The 19,247-nt window shown below is 37.1% G+C and overlaps 1 protein-coding gene across 1 annotated transcript; it reads right to left on the reverse strand.

Moving 5' to 3' along the window:
• Positions 1 to 168: 168 nt before the first annotated feature.
• On the reverse strand, positions 169 to 19,115 carry LOC107685965 (phosphatidylinositol 4,5-bisphosphate 3-kinase catalytic subunit alpha isoform-like). Its single transcript, XM_016482741.1, is given in 21 exon segments — positions 169 to 3,794; positions 4,847 to 5,001; positions 5,408 to 5,525; positions 5,634 to 5,804; positions 5,983 to 6,061; positions 6,143 to 6,264; positions 6,810 to 6,916; positions 7,697 to 7,811; positions 7,861 to 8,009; positions 8,096 to 8,342; positions 8,434 to 8,558; positions 9,555 to 9,689; positions 9,912 to 10,064; positions 10,444 to 10,549; positions 11,523 to 11,608; positions 11,792 to 12,037; positions 12,440 to 12,690; positions 15,573 to 15,782; positions 16,142 to 16,551; positions 17,812 to 17,926; positions 18,796 to 19,115. Coding segments are annotated over 19 exon segments (3,198 nt in total). The 5' UTR covers positions 16,494 to 16,551; positions 17,812 to 17,926; positions 18,796 to 19,115; the 3' UTR covers positions 169 to 3,523.
• Between the last annotated feature and the right edge of the window lie 132 nt (positions 19,116 to 19,247).

A 19,247-nucleotide genomic window follows, 5' to 3' on the forward strand; every position in this document is an offset into this window, starting at 1 on the left:
TTTTTTTCTCATTTTCCTGTGTCATACAAAAGACTCCAGAATTTCCGCATCTCAATAGTTTGTTTGCAAGTCATTAAAACGATTCAAAAGTAAATTAGAAAGCTATTGATCACATTAGACGTTTCTGAATGGGCTTTTTAGCGGGTCCAGCCCAAGTAGATCTGTAACCTGTACAGACAAAAACACGTAGTGAACAGAACCATGCAATAAATGGCTTTAGGAGAGCTAACATAAGGCTGCTTACTATGACTAAGCTCTAGCTGATCTCAGTTTCAGGCAGTAAATGAGCACGCAGGGTTAAAAAACACATGCAGGAGACTAAAGCGTCCCTCAGGACCGAAGGCAAAGAGAGAAAGAACGGAGGAATACAAAGTGCAAGAACCACCTGCATACATTAGTCTGTCGCCAAGTGTATATCTGTTCATTTGTTTACTACATTTAAGAGTTACAATGCTTACAAAAAAAAAAAAGAAATGCATAAATGTGGAATACTACAATAGGAAGTACTCAGGACACCATTTTAAACTTAAAAACAGTAGAAAAACAAACCGTCTTTCATTATGATTTGCATTGTTTGATGCAGCCCAGTATTTAAGCTGAATTTCGGCTCCGCAAAAACCTCATCAGACTGTAACGTGGAAATGAGTATTTGTCGTTTCCTTACGTTTTTCCTACGTCAATCAATCAGATCTTCATCTGATCCTTTATATCTCAAGTGGTTATGCAAGTATGATCACTGACTTTCCTTTTGAGGAAAACACAACGATAAAATGGTGTGAGAATAATAGTACTCAGGGGTTTCCAGCCAGTAGCCAGCTATATCCTTTTAAATGGCATGATTGCACCTCTTTTGTAAATGTACATTTTCACAGCTTTAAAGTAATGCAGAAACACGACAGGGGCTTGGATTAACTGACAAGAGCCGAGGAGAGATAGAAAGAGAAAATGTAGATTTGTGCCCAATGAGATAGTTCACCCTAAAAAGAAAACTGTCACCATTTACTCACCCTCATGTCACCCCAAACACGTATGAAATTAAATACATTTTAAAAAATGTCTCGGTTTTCAATAAAAGTCAGTTGGGTCTTTGTTTGAACGTTCTTCAAAATATGCAGAAAATGTGCAAATCAGTATGAAGGTGAGTAAATGTTTTTTTTTTTTTGGGTGAATCATTCCTTTTAAACGTGAGATTATTTGATTGGATACGATCTGTTCTGGAATCTTACATTACTATCTGGTTCAAAACGGCGAAGCTAAAGTGTTGTTGTGATCCAGAAAGCTGGTAAAGCAACAGGCGAAGTGAGCAGCTCGAATGTAACACTGCCATTACGGCCCCTTGCAAGGCACTTAACCTGACTCAAGATGACGCTCCTTAGTTAATTTGAAAAGGTCAAATTAAAAGATAACTACCTTTATTTCCTCTTCTCTAGTTTGCTCAGCCCTGTAACGCCACATCTGAGAAATCCTGCACCATGAAACAGTCACTGCACATTGTCTTCACTAGTGAAAAACGAGACAATGAGGGGGACAAGAGTGCGTATATATACTTGTATATATATGCATGTATGTATATAATATCTGTAGTTCTAATGCACTGTACTGTAGTGTCATCGGCAAATGATTTTACCAGTGTCATCCATTTGAAGCATCTAAAAGCCATTTCACCATCTAAAACATCCATTTCGTCCACAGAATCGTTCAACATAATACTACATAACTACATAGCGCCATCTGTTTTAAAGCAACAGTCCAGCCCAAAATGACCCTTATGTCATTCAAAACCTGTATAACTGACTCTTCTGTGAAACACACACACACAAAAAAAAGAAATTTTGAAGATTGATGACAACCAGTTTCAGTTCCCAACATTTACAGTAAATAACAAAAGAATTTTCATTTGTGAGTGGACTATCCCTTTAATGCTTCTCACACAAACTACCAGTTGTATCTGTTAAAAAAAAAAAAAAGTCAGGCTAACAGTAAAGGTCTTGCAAGCTTTAGTGTAGTAGAATAAAGTACCCAGAGATACGGCAACTCAACGGAAGGGGAGAAAAAGCGGTTTTGTTCTTTCCTAACGACATAGCGTCAATGCACCGACAAGTGTGTGCTTTCCTATGGCATGCAAGGGCACGTGGAGAAGAATATCCATTCATACTAAGCGAGTGTATTAAGGCTTCATATCTGCACGCTGCCAGGGCATCTGGTAGGACAATCGTTATTCTGCGCTGCTCAATCGCACCGGACAACCAAGAAAACACAGAGAGCCGATAACCTGGATTCCCGTGATGTTTCGCACACTGGAACTGGAAAAACTTAATTGATCTGTAAGGAATAAAAATGAAAATATATGTCCTGATTAGTGATAAACCGATATATTTCAGCCAGGCTGATTAATTTGCCAATATATGACTATTTTTAAACCATCGTATTGGCTGACAGCCTTGTCGAAAATAAACATTGCGTAAATGCTTCAAACTCAATATTCTGAGTAAATATTGCGTAAAATAAGGGAAATACTTAATCAGCACTCATCTGCTTATACATCACCATCAGTACTGGCCATCAAAAAACCCATATTGTAGTCCTAAAATGAATATTTCTTTCTATCATGGAGGGATCTGCACTGTTATTGTGTAGTGAGTTACGAGCATATTGAGAACACAAACCATGTCGTTACCGATGTCTCTGAAAAGTCTGTATAAGGAGTACAAGATTCGTGTAGTGCTACTGTGAGGCCAAAATGTGAGTTCATAATAAAAAGTAAATAAAAATATATTAACGTCCAGTGCATAAGGTATTCAGGCTATCATTTTAGCTCGCTGTGCATATAAGGAAGAAAAGAGAACGAAACCTTATAATCTGTCTATTATAAAGACCTGTGTGGCCAATTGAACTCAAAGAACAAGAGCGCAATTTGAAAATCAGCACCATCAGATTCGTACTGCTACGCCTCGGCTGCCTTTCGGGGAGTTTAGTGTTGGTTTTGAGAGGAAAGGCCAGGTAGCAGACCAGAAAGTTTCATACCCTGTTTTTCTAGTGTTCTCAGAGGTTCCGTGCATATTAGAAGGCATTTGTAGTTTTAAACAGGAAGACTTGAACATCCCCACAAAAGCTCCTGAAGAGTGCAGAACGTTTTTTTTTTTTCTTTGAAGGTTTGTTTTCCGCAGAAAAATTGTAATATGTAATAATGATAAGAACAAGAATTGACTCTCCAGGAGAAGAGCAGCACAATGGGGAGAGAAAAAAAAAAAACCCTTAAGGACAAAACTCCAGCTATAATGTACAACCACTCTGGATAATGATGGGCAAGAGATGCCTCATATGAGGAGGAAAAAATAAACAAGAAGAGGACAAAAAACATGTCCTTCCAGGTTGTTTTAGTGCTCTTAAGGTCGTTTGTACATGAGGTTTGGGTGCTCTGATTCTTCATGGCATAAAACAGGCAGTGCTTCCTACAAAAAGGGTCTTGTTTCTGCCTGTTATCCAGCCCCAAATTCCACCAGTGGCTGGGATCTGTGTCGGCTCAGTTTTGGGCATGGTGTCGGATGGTGTGAAAGATCCAGTCCATCTTGGTGGTCCATCCACCATGGTGAGCGTCATTCATCTGCTTCATGAAATAGTCTAGGGCCTCCTGCTCTGTTTTGTCCAGTGCCAGGGTCTTTCGGATGTAAGCGATGTCGTCGAAGGACTGCAGCTCTGGCATGCCTGAGCCCAGCATCATGGAGAAGAGATTTATGAAAAGGTTGGCATGCTGTCTGATAGCCAAGTAAGCCTTGTAGCACATCTCCTGGAACCTGTAGGGGGAGACAGTGAGACGTTCAGCTACCCTGCTGCACGTAAATAAAGTCCAAAAACTCAGAAACCAGTAATAAGTTTTTTAAATGAGTTTTTGGTTAAATGCCTGAAATGAGGTTTGTGGTTAACACCAGCTCAATACTCAATGGCTCAAAATATTTTCATATTGTATTCTACAAATTAAAATATATCAGTACAAATTAAAATACACCACATTAGTGATTTCTTAAAACTTTTAGGTTTCTTGAAAAAGCCAGTTGCTAAATAGTGGCTAAAATGGAAATGCTATTTTAACTCAAGCTTTCCAACTTAAAAGATTTCAAATAAAAATCGAAAGCGTCGCTTTCTTTTTCTTTTGGTGATTGTATTTAGGCATCAAAACTCATAAATGTTGTGTTCATTTGTAAAGCTTATCTTGATAAACCAAATGTAAGAATCATAAACTTTTGTAGGTCGCAGATCTTATTTTCTGCAATAATCCAAAAGTTCATTCAAAAAAAAAATCCATCGCTGCAACACTCTATAGATAAAGCTAATAAACTGTGAAGACAACAAAATTCTTACAAATTTCAGGAGACTTTAAATGCTTTTCATAGGAGACGACATTAAAACAATTCCTTCATATGCTTTTCACAAAAAAAAAAAAAAAAACAATTGATGAGCTCAAAACCTGTTTTGAGGGTTAGTTTTTGCAAGTATAGGCATGGATGTCTACTCCTATGACACACGGATACAAATCCGTTTTTTTTGAAGCCTCCTTTGAGTCCCAACTGAAGCGGAGATTTGTAAGAAAGCGGAAGTCTGGAGAAGAGGCAGGAAACTTGGCAGCCGGCTGGCTGTCAGAGTATTGTTGCAGGAGGAAAGGCTGCTGGGATGGAGGCCCAAGAGGCCCATTTTGAAAGCCTCTATTGTTCAACTCAATCTCTAACTGTCTCGGATAGTTAGCTGCCTGCCAATTACTATGTTAATGTTGAAACACAAAGGATTTGTTTCTGTTAAGCTAACACTGGAAAATAATTGATAATGCTTCCAACATGCACATATTACACACCTCTCAAACTCTCTGGTTTTAGTGCACTCTTGGGTTCCTCCTTTGCTGATCACAATTAAGAAGTCTTGAGTTAAGACAAACGGCACTCGCTCTCGCTTGTAGCCAAACTTCTTCTTCTTGTGGTCCAAAAAGTGACCAAAATCTATATGAAACAGCTGCAGGAACACAAGCAAAAGGTCAATATGAGGATACTGATAATGAAAGAATGTTTCATTGACATTAAAGCAGCACTATGTAACTTTTGACGCTCTAGCGGTTAATAAACAGAACTGCACACATCCCACGGAAGAACATTCCAACCGGAGCTACTTCTCTAAGTTTATGTCTATGGCGATTCACGCAGGTATGTGTTACTCCGCAGCGGTGACGACCCGACCAGGCTACAATAGTCCAAATATAAGTACTTATTATAAGTGTACCGTAGTGATTCGGAATAAGACAAAAACGCAGTTTGGAAGATGAATTCATGATGTACTCGTTCATTATATACATTTTGCAAATTTTGAACACAGAAAAAGTTACATAGTGCTGCTTTAAGGCATCTAAAGATCAAGTTCATACCTGCCCATCATCCTTCACCATGATGTTACTGTTGTGTCTGTCACCGATGCCCAGAATGAAAGTAGCCACACAATAGCCAGCGCAGGATCGTGTAAACAAGTCGATGGCCATGTCGTACCTATTAACACAGATGATTTTGTTAAAAGATATTTGAATACTAGATATTTGAATCTCATTTTGATTATAAATGGTGAAAATAATTATTCAAAACATATTTGCCACTCACATCTCGCCCTTATTCTTGTCCTTTAGCCACTGATGCAACGTTGAACTGTTAAACTGAAGCGCACCTTTTAGACCACCTTTACACTGAATCTGCATGATGGTGTGGGAACTTCTCACCACCTCAATGAGACCCACGCAGTCTCCAATAGACAAGCAGCCATAGGGGAGCATTCTGGGATACCAAAAATTTGAGAGTTGATATAAAATTGCACATCTTTTCAAGATCAATCAAGACTTGTCTGCAGGAAAATTAAGAACAACTTAACATTAATACCTGGTTAACTACTATTTATTTGGCTGAACAATGTTTTGGTTACCAGGCAAGATGTTTAACCACTACGCCCACATACCTCAGGTCCAGCCCCTGATTTTGCCAAATGTTCTCCATTATTCTGATGATCTGTAGTGTCAGCATGTCTTGCCGCAGGTCTAAGGAAAGCAAAAGGTTTTGTTTTTTACCATATAAAAAGGACATTCATACTAAAAACGAAAAAAAAAAAAAAATCTGACCATCCCCATTCTTGAAGATGATCTCATTGTTTTGGAAGAGAAGTTCGGACATGATGTCAGGATTTTCCCAGTTCAGCCAGAGCGGTCTCTTGGCAGAGGACATGATTCTGCAGTCTTCAAGTCTAACAGGCAAACAGAAAAACAGTCACCAATCAAACAGACTACCGTTCAAAAGCGTGGTCAGTGTTTTTTGTTTTTTAATAGTTTTTGAGAGAAGTTGTGCTCACCAAGGCTGCATTTATTTGCTCAAATTCAGTAAAAACAGTAATATTGTGAAACATTATTACAATTTTATATTTATTTTAATATATTTTCAAATGTAATTTATTCCTGTGATGCAAAGCTGAATTTTCAGCATCATTACTCCAGTCTTCAGTGTAACATGATTCTTCAGAAATCATTTTAATAAGCTGATTTGCTGCTCAAGAAACATTTATTATTATCAGTGTTGAAAACAGTAACAGGTTCTGCTTAAAATTTTTGTGGGAACTGTGATTTTAGGAAGAAACCGTAGGAAGTTCAAAAGAACAGCATTGATTTGAAAAAGCACATTTTGTAACATTATAAATGTCTTTACTGCTATGCTTGATGTTGCAGTAAAACCAACATGTCTGCTAAGTAAACATACATTCTCTCAGCTGTAAATGCTGCATAGTGTGGTACTCACCGTAGATTACCCAGCTGGTGGGCGGGGTTGAGTGGAGAGGTGAAATTTTGGAGGGCATCCATGTAGTCTGGTCGCCTCATCTGCTCCACCAGGAACTTCATTTGCACCTGAAAAACCAAAACAAATACACTTTAAAATAAAAGTGAGTCAATAAATAAAAATATAATTCTAAGGTCAACATCAGGGCAATGAACGATCTTAGATTTTTATTTAATTTTATTGATTTTTCTATTTTCTACTGCTCTATTATCGATTTCCCACTACACCAGGAGGCGGGTGCAATAAAATGAAATGAAAAATAAAAATGCATGTATCAATAATTTTATCACATATTAAAAATGACCACTTTCATTTTGATAATTTTTGTTCCATAATTCCATAATTAACTCCTAAATTTTAAGTTGTATTTTTCAGTGATGTTGTTTAATTTTCAGTTATTTATCCGTTTTAATTCAATAATGTTTATCAAATTGCAGATTCATTAATCCATTTATCCACATGCTAACAGCTGCTTACTTGATTTTTACATTATTTATACATTTCCCAGTTGATTTATTGATTCCTTAACTGATTTTTCAATAATGAAATAATTATGATTTGAGCCCCCATTATGAAGAGCTTCTCAAACCTGATTCACAGCAAATGCAAAACTTAATAGGCTAATGAACTTTAGGCTTAACTACTTAACATCGAGTGGGATGTTTATTGTAATGCCTGAATGCTTTTTAAGGATCACCTCACAGAGTGGATGTTGTATCCTCCGTAAATCTTATCTGAGAGCTAAGGTTTCACTTGCAGTGTACGTAAAGACTCTCCTAATATAACCTCACGTGCCCATGCAACTACCTACTTTTTGGTGAGGTGAGAAGGTCAAAGGCTGAGTTTACCTTCTGAGTTTCATCCTTCTTCTCCTGTTTGAGAATGTCAGTGAGGTTGATGAGCTTCTCCATGGCTTCCACCTGTCTGCTCAGGTGCAACCCCACAAGATAGGTTACAATTTAACTTCATTTGGAACTTCAGAAACATGATCATGATGTTTAGGTCAGTGTACGTAAAACCCTGACAGAAAAGAGAACAAAAAGAGGAAATCTCTTACTTCAAATGCCAAAAGAAGAAGTGCCCAATCCTCTGGTTGGTAAGAGCTTTTTTCAGCAGAAATCGCACCAGTGGGTTATCAAGATACTGCTCATACTTCAAAACCTTAAACAAATGTAAGATGAAACATTGAAAAATCAAAAGTAAACACAAGGACATTTATAATTAATAACTGAATATATCAGTCTTACCTGAACCAACTGAATGAGGTACTGTGAGAGTTTATCATCAGTAAGATACTTCTCAAGGCACCGAACTGCGAAGTCTCGGATCATTGGATCAGGATAGTTACAGTCAAGCAACTCCATGGCTTGTTCCGGCTTTATTGCGGGCCAGTCTTTAAGAAGGCAATACATCTGTGCAACTTCATCCCTAGAATTCCACTTCACCGCCAGAAGAATCTTGGGCAGGACTTCTGGAATATTTACACAATACTGCCTAGAGTAAAAAAAACACAAATACAGTTTTAAATAAACTTTTCTATCAATAGGCACCAAAATGAGGAGAGCTAATGGGGGCGTTAGACTACCTGTGTCTCCATAAGAAGTCTTTTTCCTGCTCAGTGATCTCAGAAAGCGGGTCCCTGTTGCCCAGCTGACGAAGTTGCTCTATATCAGCCTCCGTCATGGCGTGGTCTCGCGCGAGTCTGCTGCTCTGTAAGTCAGATGAGAAACTCAATTAATAAACACAGAACAAATTTCACAAAGAAAAATGTCCTTGCAAAGGAAAATAAATTCATTCATATTTTATTAATGATTAATATTTACTTAAATTTAATAAAATTTAAAATATTGCAATATTTACAAATGTATTTCTTTTCTTCCATTTTATTTTATATACATTGCCATTCAAATGTTTGGGGTCAGAAATACTTTAAGAAATTCATACTTTCATTCAGAAAGGGCCAAGGGCACTTCATTATTCCACAAAAATAATATCAATATTGCTGTTTCTTGAGCAGCAAATCATCATATCAGAAAGTAGTATCATGTGACAATGTGAAAATTCAGCTTTGTCATCACAGGAATAAATTACATTTTAAAATGTATTAAAATAGAAACCAGTTATTTGAAATTGTAATATTATTTCACAATATTATTATTTTTATTGAATTTTTGATCAAGTAAATGCAGCCTAGTGAGTACAAGAGACTTCTTCAAAAACATTTTTAAAATAGTACTGACCCCAAACTCAAATTCTTGAACAATAGTGTACTTTCAATGTGAATAAACCTCAATCACAGTTCATAAATGAGATTTTGAGCAACAATCTTTGCAAGACAGACCTAATAGGACCTCTGTTGTCATTAAACATCATATGGTGTCTGCTTTTGTAGAATTGATGCATCAGTGATTTTTAACAAGAAAGCAGTAGTTTTAAAGCCTTGATGAATCAGCAATGTTTTGAGAAAGTGAATAAGCCTCCAGGACCCATGCTGCTAAAAAAAGTATACTGTCACTGCTGAGATCTATTACAAAGTCAAATGAATGAACACAATAATTAATAATTGGAATAATGACACAGACTCGTGAGGTGACCGTAGAAAATGACAGATGTTTCTCATGCTCCTCAGGCTTGTAAAGGGTATTAATAGCAGCAGGAAGTGTGTCAGTATAATTAATTAATTAGGATGTGTGTCTGTAAGCTAACCTGTCCAGACTGGCAGTAATTGTATCCCATCTCCCTGGATATTATCCAGTTAGCATGATCCTCAATCGTGGCCATGTCAGGGAACTTAACAGGGGAGCTGAAATAGTCGAACTCCAGCTCTAGACATGGGGTTTCCTAGAGCAAAAATAAATGAATCAATGAAATATACAGCAAAACGCATTAACAAATTAAGTACCTAAATAACACTTTAATAAGAACTAATACAGTTTTAGCATCTATGCAGGTACACTCCTGAATTTTATATTAAGGCCATTAGATTTTTCTTGTAAATAAAAAAATAACTAAAACAAAATACTGAATAAACAGAGCTCAAAGAGGTTATGCAAGAGAGGAAACCTTATTAGGGTTGGAGCCCGTGACCCCAATAGGGTTGAGGAGGTCTTCAAGGCCGTGTGGTACTGGCCACAGGTTCAGTGCCATCTTTCCTGAGACCAGAGTGTGTGTGTAGTCAAACAGGTTGACGTTTCCCCAGGCCAGTGGACAGTGCTCCTGTAGAAGATCATTTAAATGTTCATTTCAAAGCCCTCTGAAGCAAGCACAATTAGAACAATAAAAAAATTTTTTATTATTAACTTACATTTTTAGAACTTTAATTTTAGTTTTGTTATGTGCTTTTGTCATTTTAATTATTTTTATTGTTTTTTTCTATTTTTATTTAGCTTTAACTTATTTTAATTTCAGTTTTAATTGTAGTCATTTTAGTATTTCAACAAACTTATTTTCAGTTGCCAAGGCAACATTTGTAGTTTCTTTTAATGCACATTCTCATTGATTATTTATATTTTATTTAAGCTTTATTTCAATTAACAAAAGCTATTTTAATAGTTTTAGTTTACCGTAACAACACTACAAAAAAACAAATCATCACCTCTTTTGCCCCCTTCCTTCCTTTCACAGAGCAGATGGAGAGACAGAGGCGAGCTGCCCGGGGGATGTCGGGAATGTACATGTCATAGGTCAGCCACTCGTTCCACCTGGAGACAGAAAGAGAAGATGTCAGCATGCTATCAATTTTTAAAAATGTATAATTTTGCATTTCAAATATCTAACACTTTTGGAAGTCATAATACTGGGCATGACATCAGGAGTCGGGCAACCTTCGGCCACCACTGGCACGGTGAGCGCAATCGCTGGCATACAAGAGAAATTAATATGACTAATTACCATGTGGCCAGGGCCAACAAGACTGAAGTAAATCTATTTACTTGTGCTACCCACTGGCAGCATGGACCTAGTCATCGAGTTGGATGGTACAACGCCACTCACACACTCTGCAGTGAACTTCGTATAAATGAAGGGGATATTATGAAATGAGGGTTTCTACAGAAAAAAAGGTGGGGTATTTATGTCACAGTGATTACCAAGAAAAATGGCACTTCATGTCAGAAATGCTGCACTAGAAGAAATTCCTTCTCTCCTTTGACATTTAAAGCCAACATTGCACATCTGCATACTTCGGTTCACTTTGGTTTTTACTACATTATAAAGTACGGAAGCCTGTTTCTGCCACAGAATTAAAAAAAATAAGATAATTGCATTTTTTTTTCTCACAACTGACTTTATTTTTCACATTTACGAGTTTATAGCTCGCAATTCTGAGATAACATCTTGCAATCTTTTTTTTTTTTCAGAATTGTGAGTTTATATCTCACAATTGCATTTCATGAACGTAATATGTGATTCTGTGCATTAATATGAATATGAAATGGAAAAAAATGCATTGAACAAAATATGCATTTTGACAGATCCTTTGATCCATGAAATTAGGCTCCTGTTAAAAGAGATATAAACTCAGAATTCTGACAAAAAAGTCTGGATTGCAAAATGTTAACTCAATTGCAAGATACATACTCATAATTGCGAGAATTATGAGATAAAAAGTCACAACACTTTCACTCAGTAATTAATCAACTATAGTATCAGATAGGACCAGTGATCGCATGGTACCTTGGGTTTGAACACGGCACACGCTGTGTATTGACATTATCACACAACTGTTCTCCACCATGGTAGATCCCTGTCCGCACATAAATCTGAAACAAAAGGTAAAAACCAATGAGCAAACAGCCTCTTAGATAAAGTAAATGCTAGTGCAGAAAATTATAAGAAGAAACACACAAACAGCTTCCTGTTCTTTCACAGTATGAAACTTCTGCAATCTTACTAAACACTTCCCATTCGTTTTTTTTATTAAAAAAAAGACATCAGCTAAGCACCTTGTCAATGTCCCGAATATTCACATTAACGTATGTAGCACAAAGGACACGTATCCTTAGAGTGCTGTTAATGGTCCAGAGTGATTTGGTGGAGGCCTCTCCGTTCATGTAAGGCGTGGCGGTGGAGATGCGGCGGGCATAGGAGGGCATGGTGAAGTTGTCCATAGGCAGCTGAGAGTAAAGACTGTCCTTGGACATAAGCATGAGGTTTGGCAACCGACCCAGCATAATGCAACTCCGTACATACTGACAGAACCAGAAAGAGAGAAACAGTGAGAGATTTTGTACATAAAGCCACATAATCAGCACATCTCATGGACTGTTAACTCATCCAAAATGTCCAGAGCTATTTTTAGTGTCCTAAACACTAATTCTGGCCGTGCTTTTTGATGGGATGATATACAACTTCAAATGCAGCCGGATACTCATTTGCATTCTGTGTACTGGCTGGTTTTGAGATAATGAAAGCCTGGAACAAACACATGACGACTAGAAATTTCAGATGGCTAATTAATCAGTGCCCAGTATGAAACCACAAATCTGTACTCAAGATAAAAATATGAGAACACAAAAAAAAAAGTATATAAATTGCATTCATACACAGAATAAAAGACGGTTATTCAAGTGAGACCAAAAAGGTCTAGATACCTTGTACTGACTAATGGGGTACTTTTCCAATAGATACTCGTCACAGCCGCAGACCTTCAGGATGTATTTGCCTTGATATTCTTGCACGCACATCTTTAGCTGTTCGGCGGACAGCAGCATGCTCCTGGTCTTCTTCCTGATGGCTTCAGCGATCACCTGCTCAGGTACGCAGTCGTGATTGATCTTTAGTGTGTACTTTTGCTTGTCGTTGTTGGGAGAGACGATCACCCAGATGACCACAATGATTTGACCTAGCACACAGAGAAGACCAGAGCGTTAACAGGAACAGCATTATTGAATTGATTCCTTCAAGCATTAAGCATGTGAGAACAAACAATTAATCCCACATGGCAACTGAGTGTGTTAAAAAGAAAGGCTGGATATTGAATGCATCCCAATGAAGTTGTCAGGGAATGAATGTAATGAAGTGGTTGTGCTTGCATTCCTCCAGGGTAAGAGGAAACAGAGGAGCAAAAGCAAAAAACAAGCATCATATGCTTCATGACTACTACTATTAAAACACAGGCCCATTCACATATGAAAGAAAACAACATTGCTGCAATACAAAACTTCCTGGAATGACTTTACACCAGGGGTGCCCAAGCTCGGTCCTGGAGGGCCGGTGTCCTGAAGAGTTTAGCTCCAACCCCAATTAAACACACCTGAACCAGCTAATCAAGCTCTTACTAGGCATACTAGAAACTTGAAGGCAGGTGTGTTGAGGCAAGTTGGAGCTAAACTCTGCAGGACACCGGCCCTTCAGGACCGATTTGGGCACCCCTGCTCTACACTATGAAGATTACTACTGGCTTCAGGGTATAAACCATAAGGAAACATTCCATGCTATTTTCAACCTCAGAATTAATGTGCCGCATCTGTGGCATGCTGTTGATTACCACAGTCAATAATGTCGACTGGTCCGTCAATGTGTATTAACAAAAACACAATGAAAGCCTAGCAGGCAGTTGGGCAGCACCATTAATAAATGTTTAAACCATGCAAATATCACACTGTTTTGAAAGTGCCTGTTCAATAATGTGCTAGCATTAGACTAGTGTGGTAAATCAGAATTTATATCAAATATAAAATCAGCATTTTCAGCTTTTTGACTATATTTGAAATATTTAAATTTATATATATTTTCCTCAACATTTCCTTAAAATATAATATTTAATTATTTTTATTTTAATGCACTTTTAATTCACTGTAAAATAAAGATAAAAAAGTATATACCAAGACAATTTAGAGCATGGAAAATCAGAGACTTCCTTTTATTTATCTGAGGAATGATGCAAACAAATTGTTAAATCAATTTTTTTAAACAAACAAACGGTTCAAAATAAGTTAAATTTACATTAGGTAGTATATTAAAATATCTCTGACTTTTGACGCTCACATACAAGTCAGGACACAAGCATGACAATATTTGTGTAAAAAAAAAACACTAACTAGGAGCTAAAAAAAAAACACTGAATAATGTATATAATTTAAAAACCTGAACACGGTTCCTTTAGCATAATATATGCACAGGAATAACAGGAACGGACCTAGAACCGTAATTAGGGTTGCCAACTTCAGAAAATGAAAATACGGGACAACTGTGACTCTACATGGGAAAATAAGGGACGCTCAAAATATTTGTTCTGTACCACATAGAGTATGTCATTTCCGTGTCTACAATTAAGTGTGTATAAAAGGTTAAAAATAATCACAGTTGTTTTGCTTAACCTATGTACAATTATTTTAAAAAATAAAGTTTATTATCATACAAAAAAGTCACACGTTACACACAAAGCATCGGCCCGAGTAAATTTTACCACTATAGAATTGTGACTGCACAAGTGGTGTAGTAAATTAGGAGATGAATATACTGTGAAATTACATACAATATGGCACAAAATTTGAAAGTATAACAACTGAATGTCTATGAAACGTCAGTCAATAAAGATTTTTTTTAAACAACGGCATTTCAAATTTTGAACAAATATTATTGCAACCATGTCGCCTATGAATGCGTGAAAATTAATATTTTTCAATTAAAGAGAACTCTGAGTGTGTGGGCTGCTTTTGGTGCTTGAATTTGTTCATCAATAATGAGGTCCAAGTTTAGGAATACACTAGAAGTTAACATTTTAAAAATGTGTAATTCTGTTTCTCTATTTAACAACATTAACTTACAATACTGAAAGACGTCTTCCCTCAGGTAGATTGCATGTTTTCTTGCCTAGCTGGAAGTTGTGCTTATGATCAATAATCACGTTCTTTACATTCACCCAAACTGATTTCCTGAAATCAAAATGCGGATGGTGAAGGGGATTGCCGTTAGTGCGAGCGACCAGGCGGCAGAGGATTCTGCAAGGTCTTAAAGCCTTCCTTGAGTGGCTATGTTCGCAATTCAAACAATGATTTGTGCAAAAAGAATGATTAAATTTGTTATTTGTATGGTCTAGATGGTCATACGGTGTATGCCTGTGAATACGGGACAAACTGCGGTCTGTAGAGCTTTCATACGGAACGCTTCTCTGATGCCTTAAATACAGGACAATTCCATATTATACGGAACAGTTGGCAACCCTAACCATAATGCACTGTTCTGCAGTTGAGTTCTGCAAATTCTGCCCACAGAAATTACACTGGTAAGTCATAAGCAGAAGTGCCTAGAAAAGTTGTCTCACTTCAAAAGAACCATTTAAAGAACGTCATAGCTCAAGAAAGACTTTTTTTAGCTCTTGAAGAAAATGTGAGTTTGCATGGCCAAGCACCATTCAAAATCTCAATGTTAGGTTGTTCTGAGTAGCTCCCATGTTGTTATGCGTTTGCTTGGTGGACTTACAGGCCACCTAGCAACCGTATAATGTCTCTGAAAAAATAATTCACCAGTGTTATTGACAGCCAAAGGAAAATTGTAAGTCTGTAACTAAGTAAAATAAAGTAATAGCTTTGCACAATTCGAGGTATCATACCCATACAACAGAGGGCGGGGCAAGTTACGGCCAAAGATTAAAACTTAAAACCACTAATAGCAATAATGTTTTACAGAAGAATTCATGCAAGTAAATGACAACATGCCCTTTGGTCCATAAACTTGAAATTAAAAATAACCCAGAATATTCCTGTAAAAGAACAAACCTACCTTTGTCTAATTTGCCATATATATGCTTTGGAAGCTCTGATGAAGACTCCACGTTAGGAGGATAAACATATAGCGCTCGACTGTGTGACCCAGTGGCATCTCGCAGCTCTACTGAGTCTTTGCAGACATTAAGAATATTTCTCCTAAAGTCCTGCACCTCAGGATCCTTCACTAGATCAAACTCGCACACCGGCATGCCGATGGCAAAACCTGAAACACATTAAAAAACACCATCTTAGAACAAGGTAAGAAGAGGAAAGAGATAAACATGCTGAATCAGATACAATACCCTTCAAAAGTTTTTTAAACTTCAACTTTTTAAACTAATTGATTTGAAAATACAGTAAAAAAAACAAATAAAAAAATAAATTAAAAAAAAGTAATATTGTGAAATAATATTACAATTTAAAATAACGGACTTTTGAATGGTAGTGTATGTTTTTCAGAAATAGGGATGTGAAATTCATTACTGAATTTCAGTTCAGGTGAAATGTTTTGAATTTGTTTCAAGTCATGCTTATATGCATATGGTTATTAAAAGAAAAACCAGCCCATGTGTGAGGTGTTACCGATTTCTCTGTTGAGGATTTTTTCCTCTCTGTTCCCTACAGGTTCTATGACCTTTAAGAAGGGCTGGAACAGCCGAAGGTCGCAAAGTCTTCTCGTCTCATCGTAGAACTCCTCACGCTCCGCCTCTTGCGTTACACTGACGAAAATATAGGATGTCTCCTCCTGCAGCAGGTGGTGGAGGGGGTACTTCCTTGCCTCCTTAAACAGTTCGTGTTTGATTGTGATGAGGGTGGCCTCCCGGAGACACTCTAGTGTCAAGATCATGCCATTGGGCAGTAGACAGTCTACCAGAATCCTGGGGGGCATCAAATGGATGCCCCATAGTTCCCCTGAGGAGGGTCTTGGAGGCATGATGTGTAGTCCTCACAATCTTTAACAGCGGAAAAAAAACCTCCAACCTCTTCTTCACCTGAGGGGGAACAGGATGAATAAAGTATGTTTTGGCAACATGTTTGACATCATGCACTGTTTTCAATAACAATAAAAAAAATCAACGGAAAAGACAAAATGTTCAGCATTGCAAACTACACCTCAGATAAACAAGTTAGCATGTCCCAAAAGAAACAAATTAGGTCTTGAAAGACAAACTGTAACAAACAGGAACATAGATCGTAAAAAAAGCATAATAAACAAAAGTGATGCTACTGATTGACCTGCGTTATTTAAAGTTTTACCTACTGATATCACTAATCATATACACTACCATTCAAAAATGTGGGGTCTGTAAGGCGTTTCCACAAAAATATTAAGCAGCACAACTGTTTTCAACATTGATAATAAATCTGAGCAGCAAATCAGCATATTAGAACGATTTCTGAAGGATTATGTGACACTAAAGGGTGGAGTTACGGCTGCTGAAAATTCAGTTTTGCATCACTGGAATAAATTGCATTTTAAAATATATTAAAACAGAAAACAGTTGTTTTAAATTGTAATAATATTACAATATTACTTAATATAACTATTTTTACTGTATTTTTCATTAAAAAGCAGCTTTGGTAAGCATAAGAGACTTCTTTCATAAGCATTTTTAAAAATCTTACCAATTCCAAAGTTTTGAATGATACCTAAAATGACACACAATAGTACTAAACCATGAAGCCAAAAGAATCATTTAATGCAGTCACATCACTGACATCAGTCTTAATAAAAAACATGCTTACAGGAAGTGCAGTACAACCCAACAACACTGAGTCACTGAGCAATGACAGAAATGTATCACTCTGTGAGAGAGGAGAGATATTTCCACATAACAGAGTCAAAAACACTTGGCACTTCATACTGAAGTGGATGTCTTGTTTTTCCCTACAAACATGAGCCAACAAACAGACTCCCGTATGCATCTCCTAGGTGTAAGGCTGCTGAAAGCGATTCACCAATCTGACAAACAGCACCTTTCACCATGTTAATGTGCGATCTGAAATTATTGGATTTTAAAACTAGGCCATGTGAGATGAACACGTCAGATCTTTTGTCCTGACTATACTCAGATGTAGTTCTTCCAGTTTATTCATGTAAAACACCATGCAAATGTTTATTACAGAGCTCTGCGAATCTTGGTAACACCACTTCACACTTTCACACTTTTTATTGCTAGTAGACATCTCTTCAGAGTAAAAAGAAAGCAGATGAATCCATATTTCCATAAGATGGTGGCATTTGTGCTTACCTTAATCTGATGTTAGGGCTGCTTGTAAATGTAAATGTTCATCATAGTTCAGACTTTCATCTGATCTGTTTGCTTTATAACTTCTCTTCAGGTCGTCTGAATTATACTGAAACAACTGCAAGGATGACAAACATTCAGTGTCTAGTGGAAAGCAGACCAACACACAGTTTACCCAAAACAACTCAACCTATACCCATGCCAACACTACAAACCACAACAAACCTCCACAGCAATGTTTAGAGTGACAGAGATGGGAAGATAATAAGATTACGAGGTTTATCATTCTTGCATATGAATAGACTGAGCCACAATGGCAGAGAACCACTTGCTAAAATTAACTGTTTATAAACATAAGTCAGGTTTATTACAGCACCTTAACGTTATATCCAAGTGTATTAGTTCAATCAGGGTAGAAACATGCATTAATGTGACTATAAACCGGCTTCATACTAACGTTACACCGCTAAACAAGTGTTCCATAAATAAACAAGGTGAAATTTATGAAAAATATTTTAGTCCATAAAAAAAAAGAAAAAAAAAAAAAGTACTATATCTTAAAGCAGAAACCTATTTTGAAGGTTCATAATATACAAGACATATTTAGCCAGCTAACAATCCCAGACATAATATACTAATTAAAAGGAAACTGCCATTTACATTTGTTAAAGAGCTTAAAAATTCCAAAATAAAAAGAAATCTTGGTTAGCGTGTAAATAAGTCATTAAAGATGGATTATTTCTTAAAACAATAAGATATTGATTCATTTAGCCACCTAGCCGCTAGGCTAATCCGCCAAACGAACCCGACAACTTTCATATAAAAAAAAAAAAAAATGCAGTAATATTATTTTAGTACTATAATATAGTAAGATTATAGTCATAAAAATCACATAAACTTTAAAATACCACCAGCGTTGTTATTCAAAACAATAACGGAATAAACACATATCTCACGTTTATGTGTATAGCTAATAAGAGTATGTACCGGAGAGTTGTTGTGAGGTAACCCGCTGTTGGTGTTCAGTCACTCGTTCAGGGCTGTAAATCCAGCGCGGGGCTTTGCTGGGCCTCTAGCCGCCCCGCTCTGACACGCACCGCCTCTCCATCATCACAGCAGCGGCGGCGGCGGATCGCGAGCAATGTTTTCACACAAATCATTCATCACCGAGGAAGAAAGACGAAATACATGCTGTCCAATATCCCATGGATTGGATAAAAATCGCCAGAAACGCTGTCACGACGGAATAAGGGAGGATCTTGGAAACAAACAAGCAAGCACCAAAGTGGCCAGATAGATAAGAGGGAGGGTGACAGTGCTAAGAGAGAGAGAGAGAGAGAGAGAGAGAGAGAGAGAGACCCAATTTAACTCCCTTTTTTTCTTCTTCTTCTTCTTCAATCATCCCGCTATAGTACTGGAGCAGCCATATGTTCAACAAA

Source organism: Sinocyclocheilus anshuiensis, unplaced genomic scaffold, assembly GCF_001515605.1.
Source record: "Sinocyclocheilus anshuiensis isolate Anshui unplaced genomic scaffold, SAMN03320099.WGS_v1.1 scaffold465, whole genome shotgun sequence".
NCBI classification, from domain to species: domain Eukaryota; kingdom Metazoa; phylum Chordata; class Actinopteri; order Cypriniformes; family Cyprinidae; genus Sinocyclocheilus; species Sinocyclocheilus anshuiensis.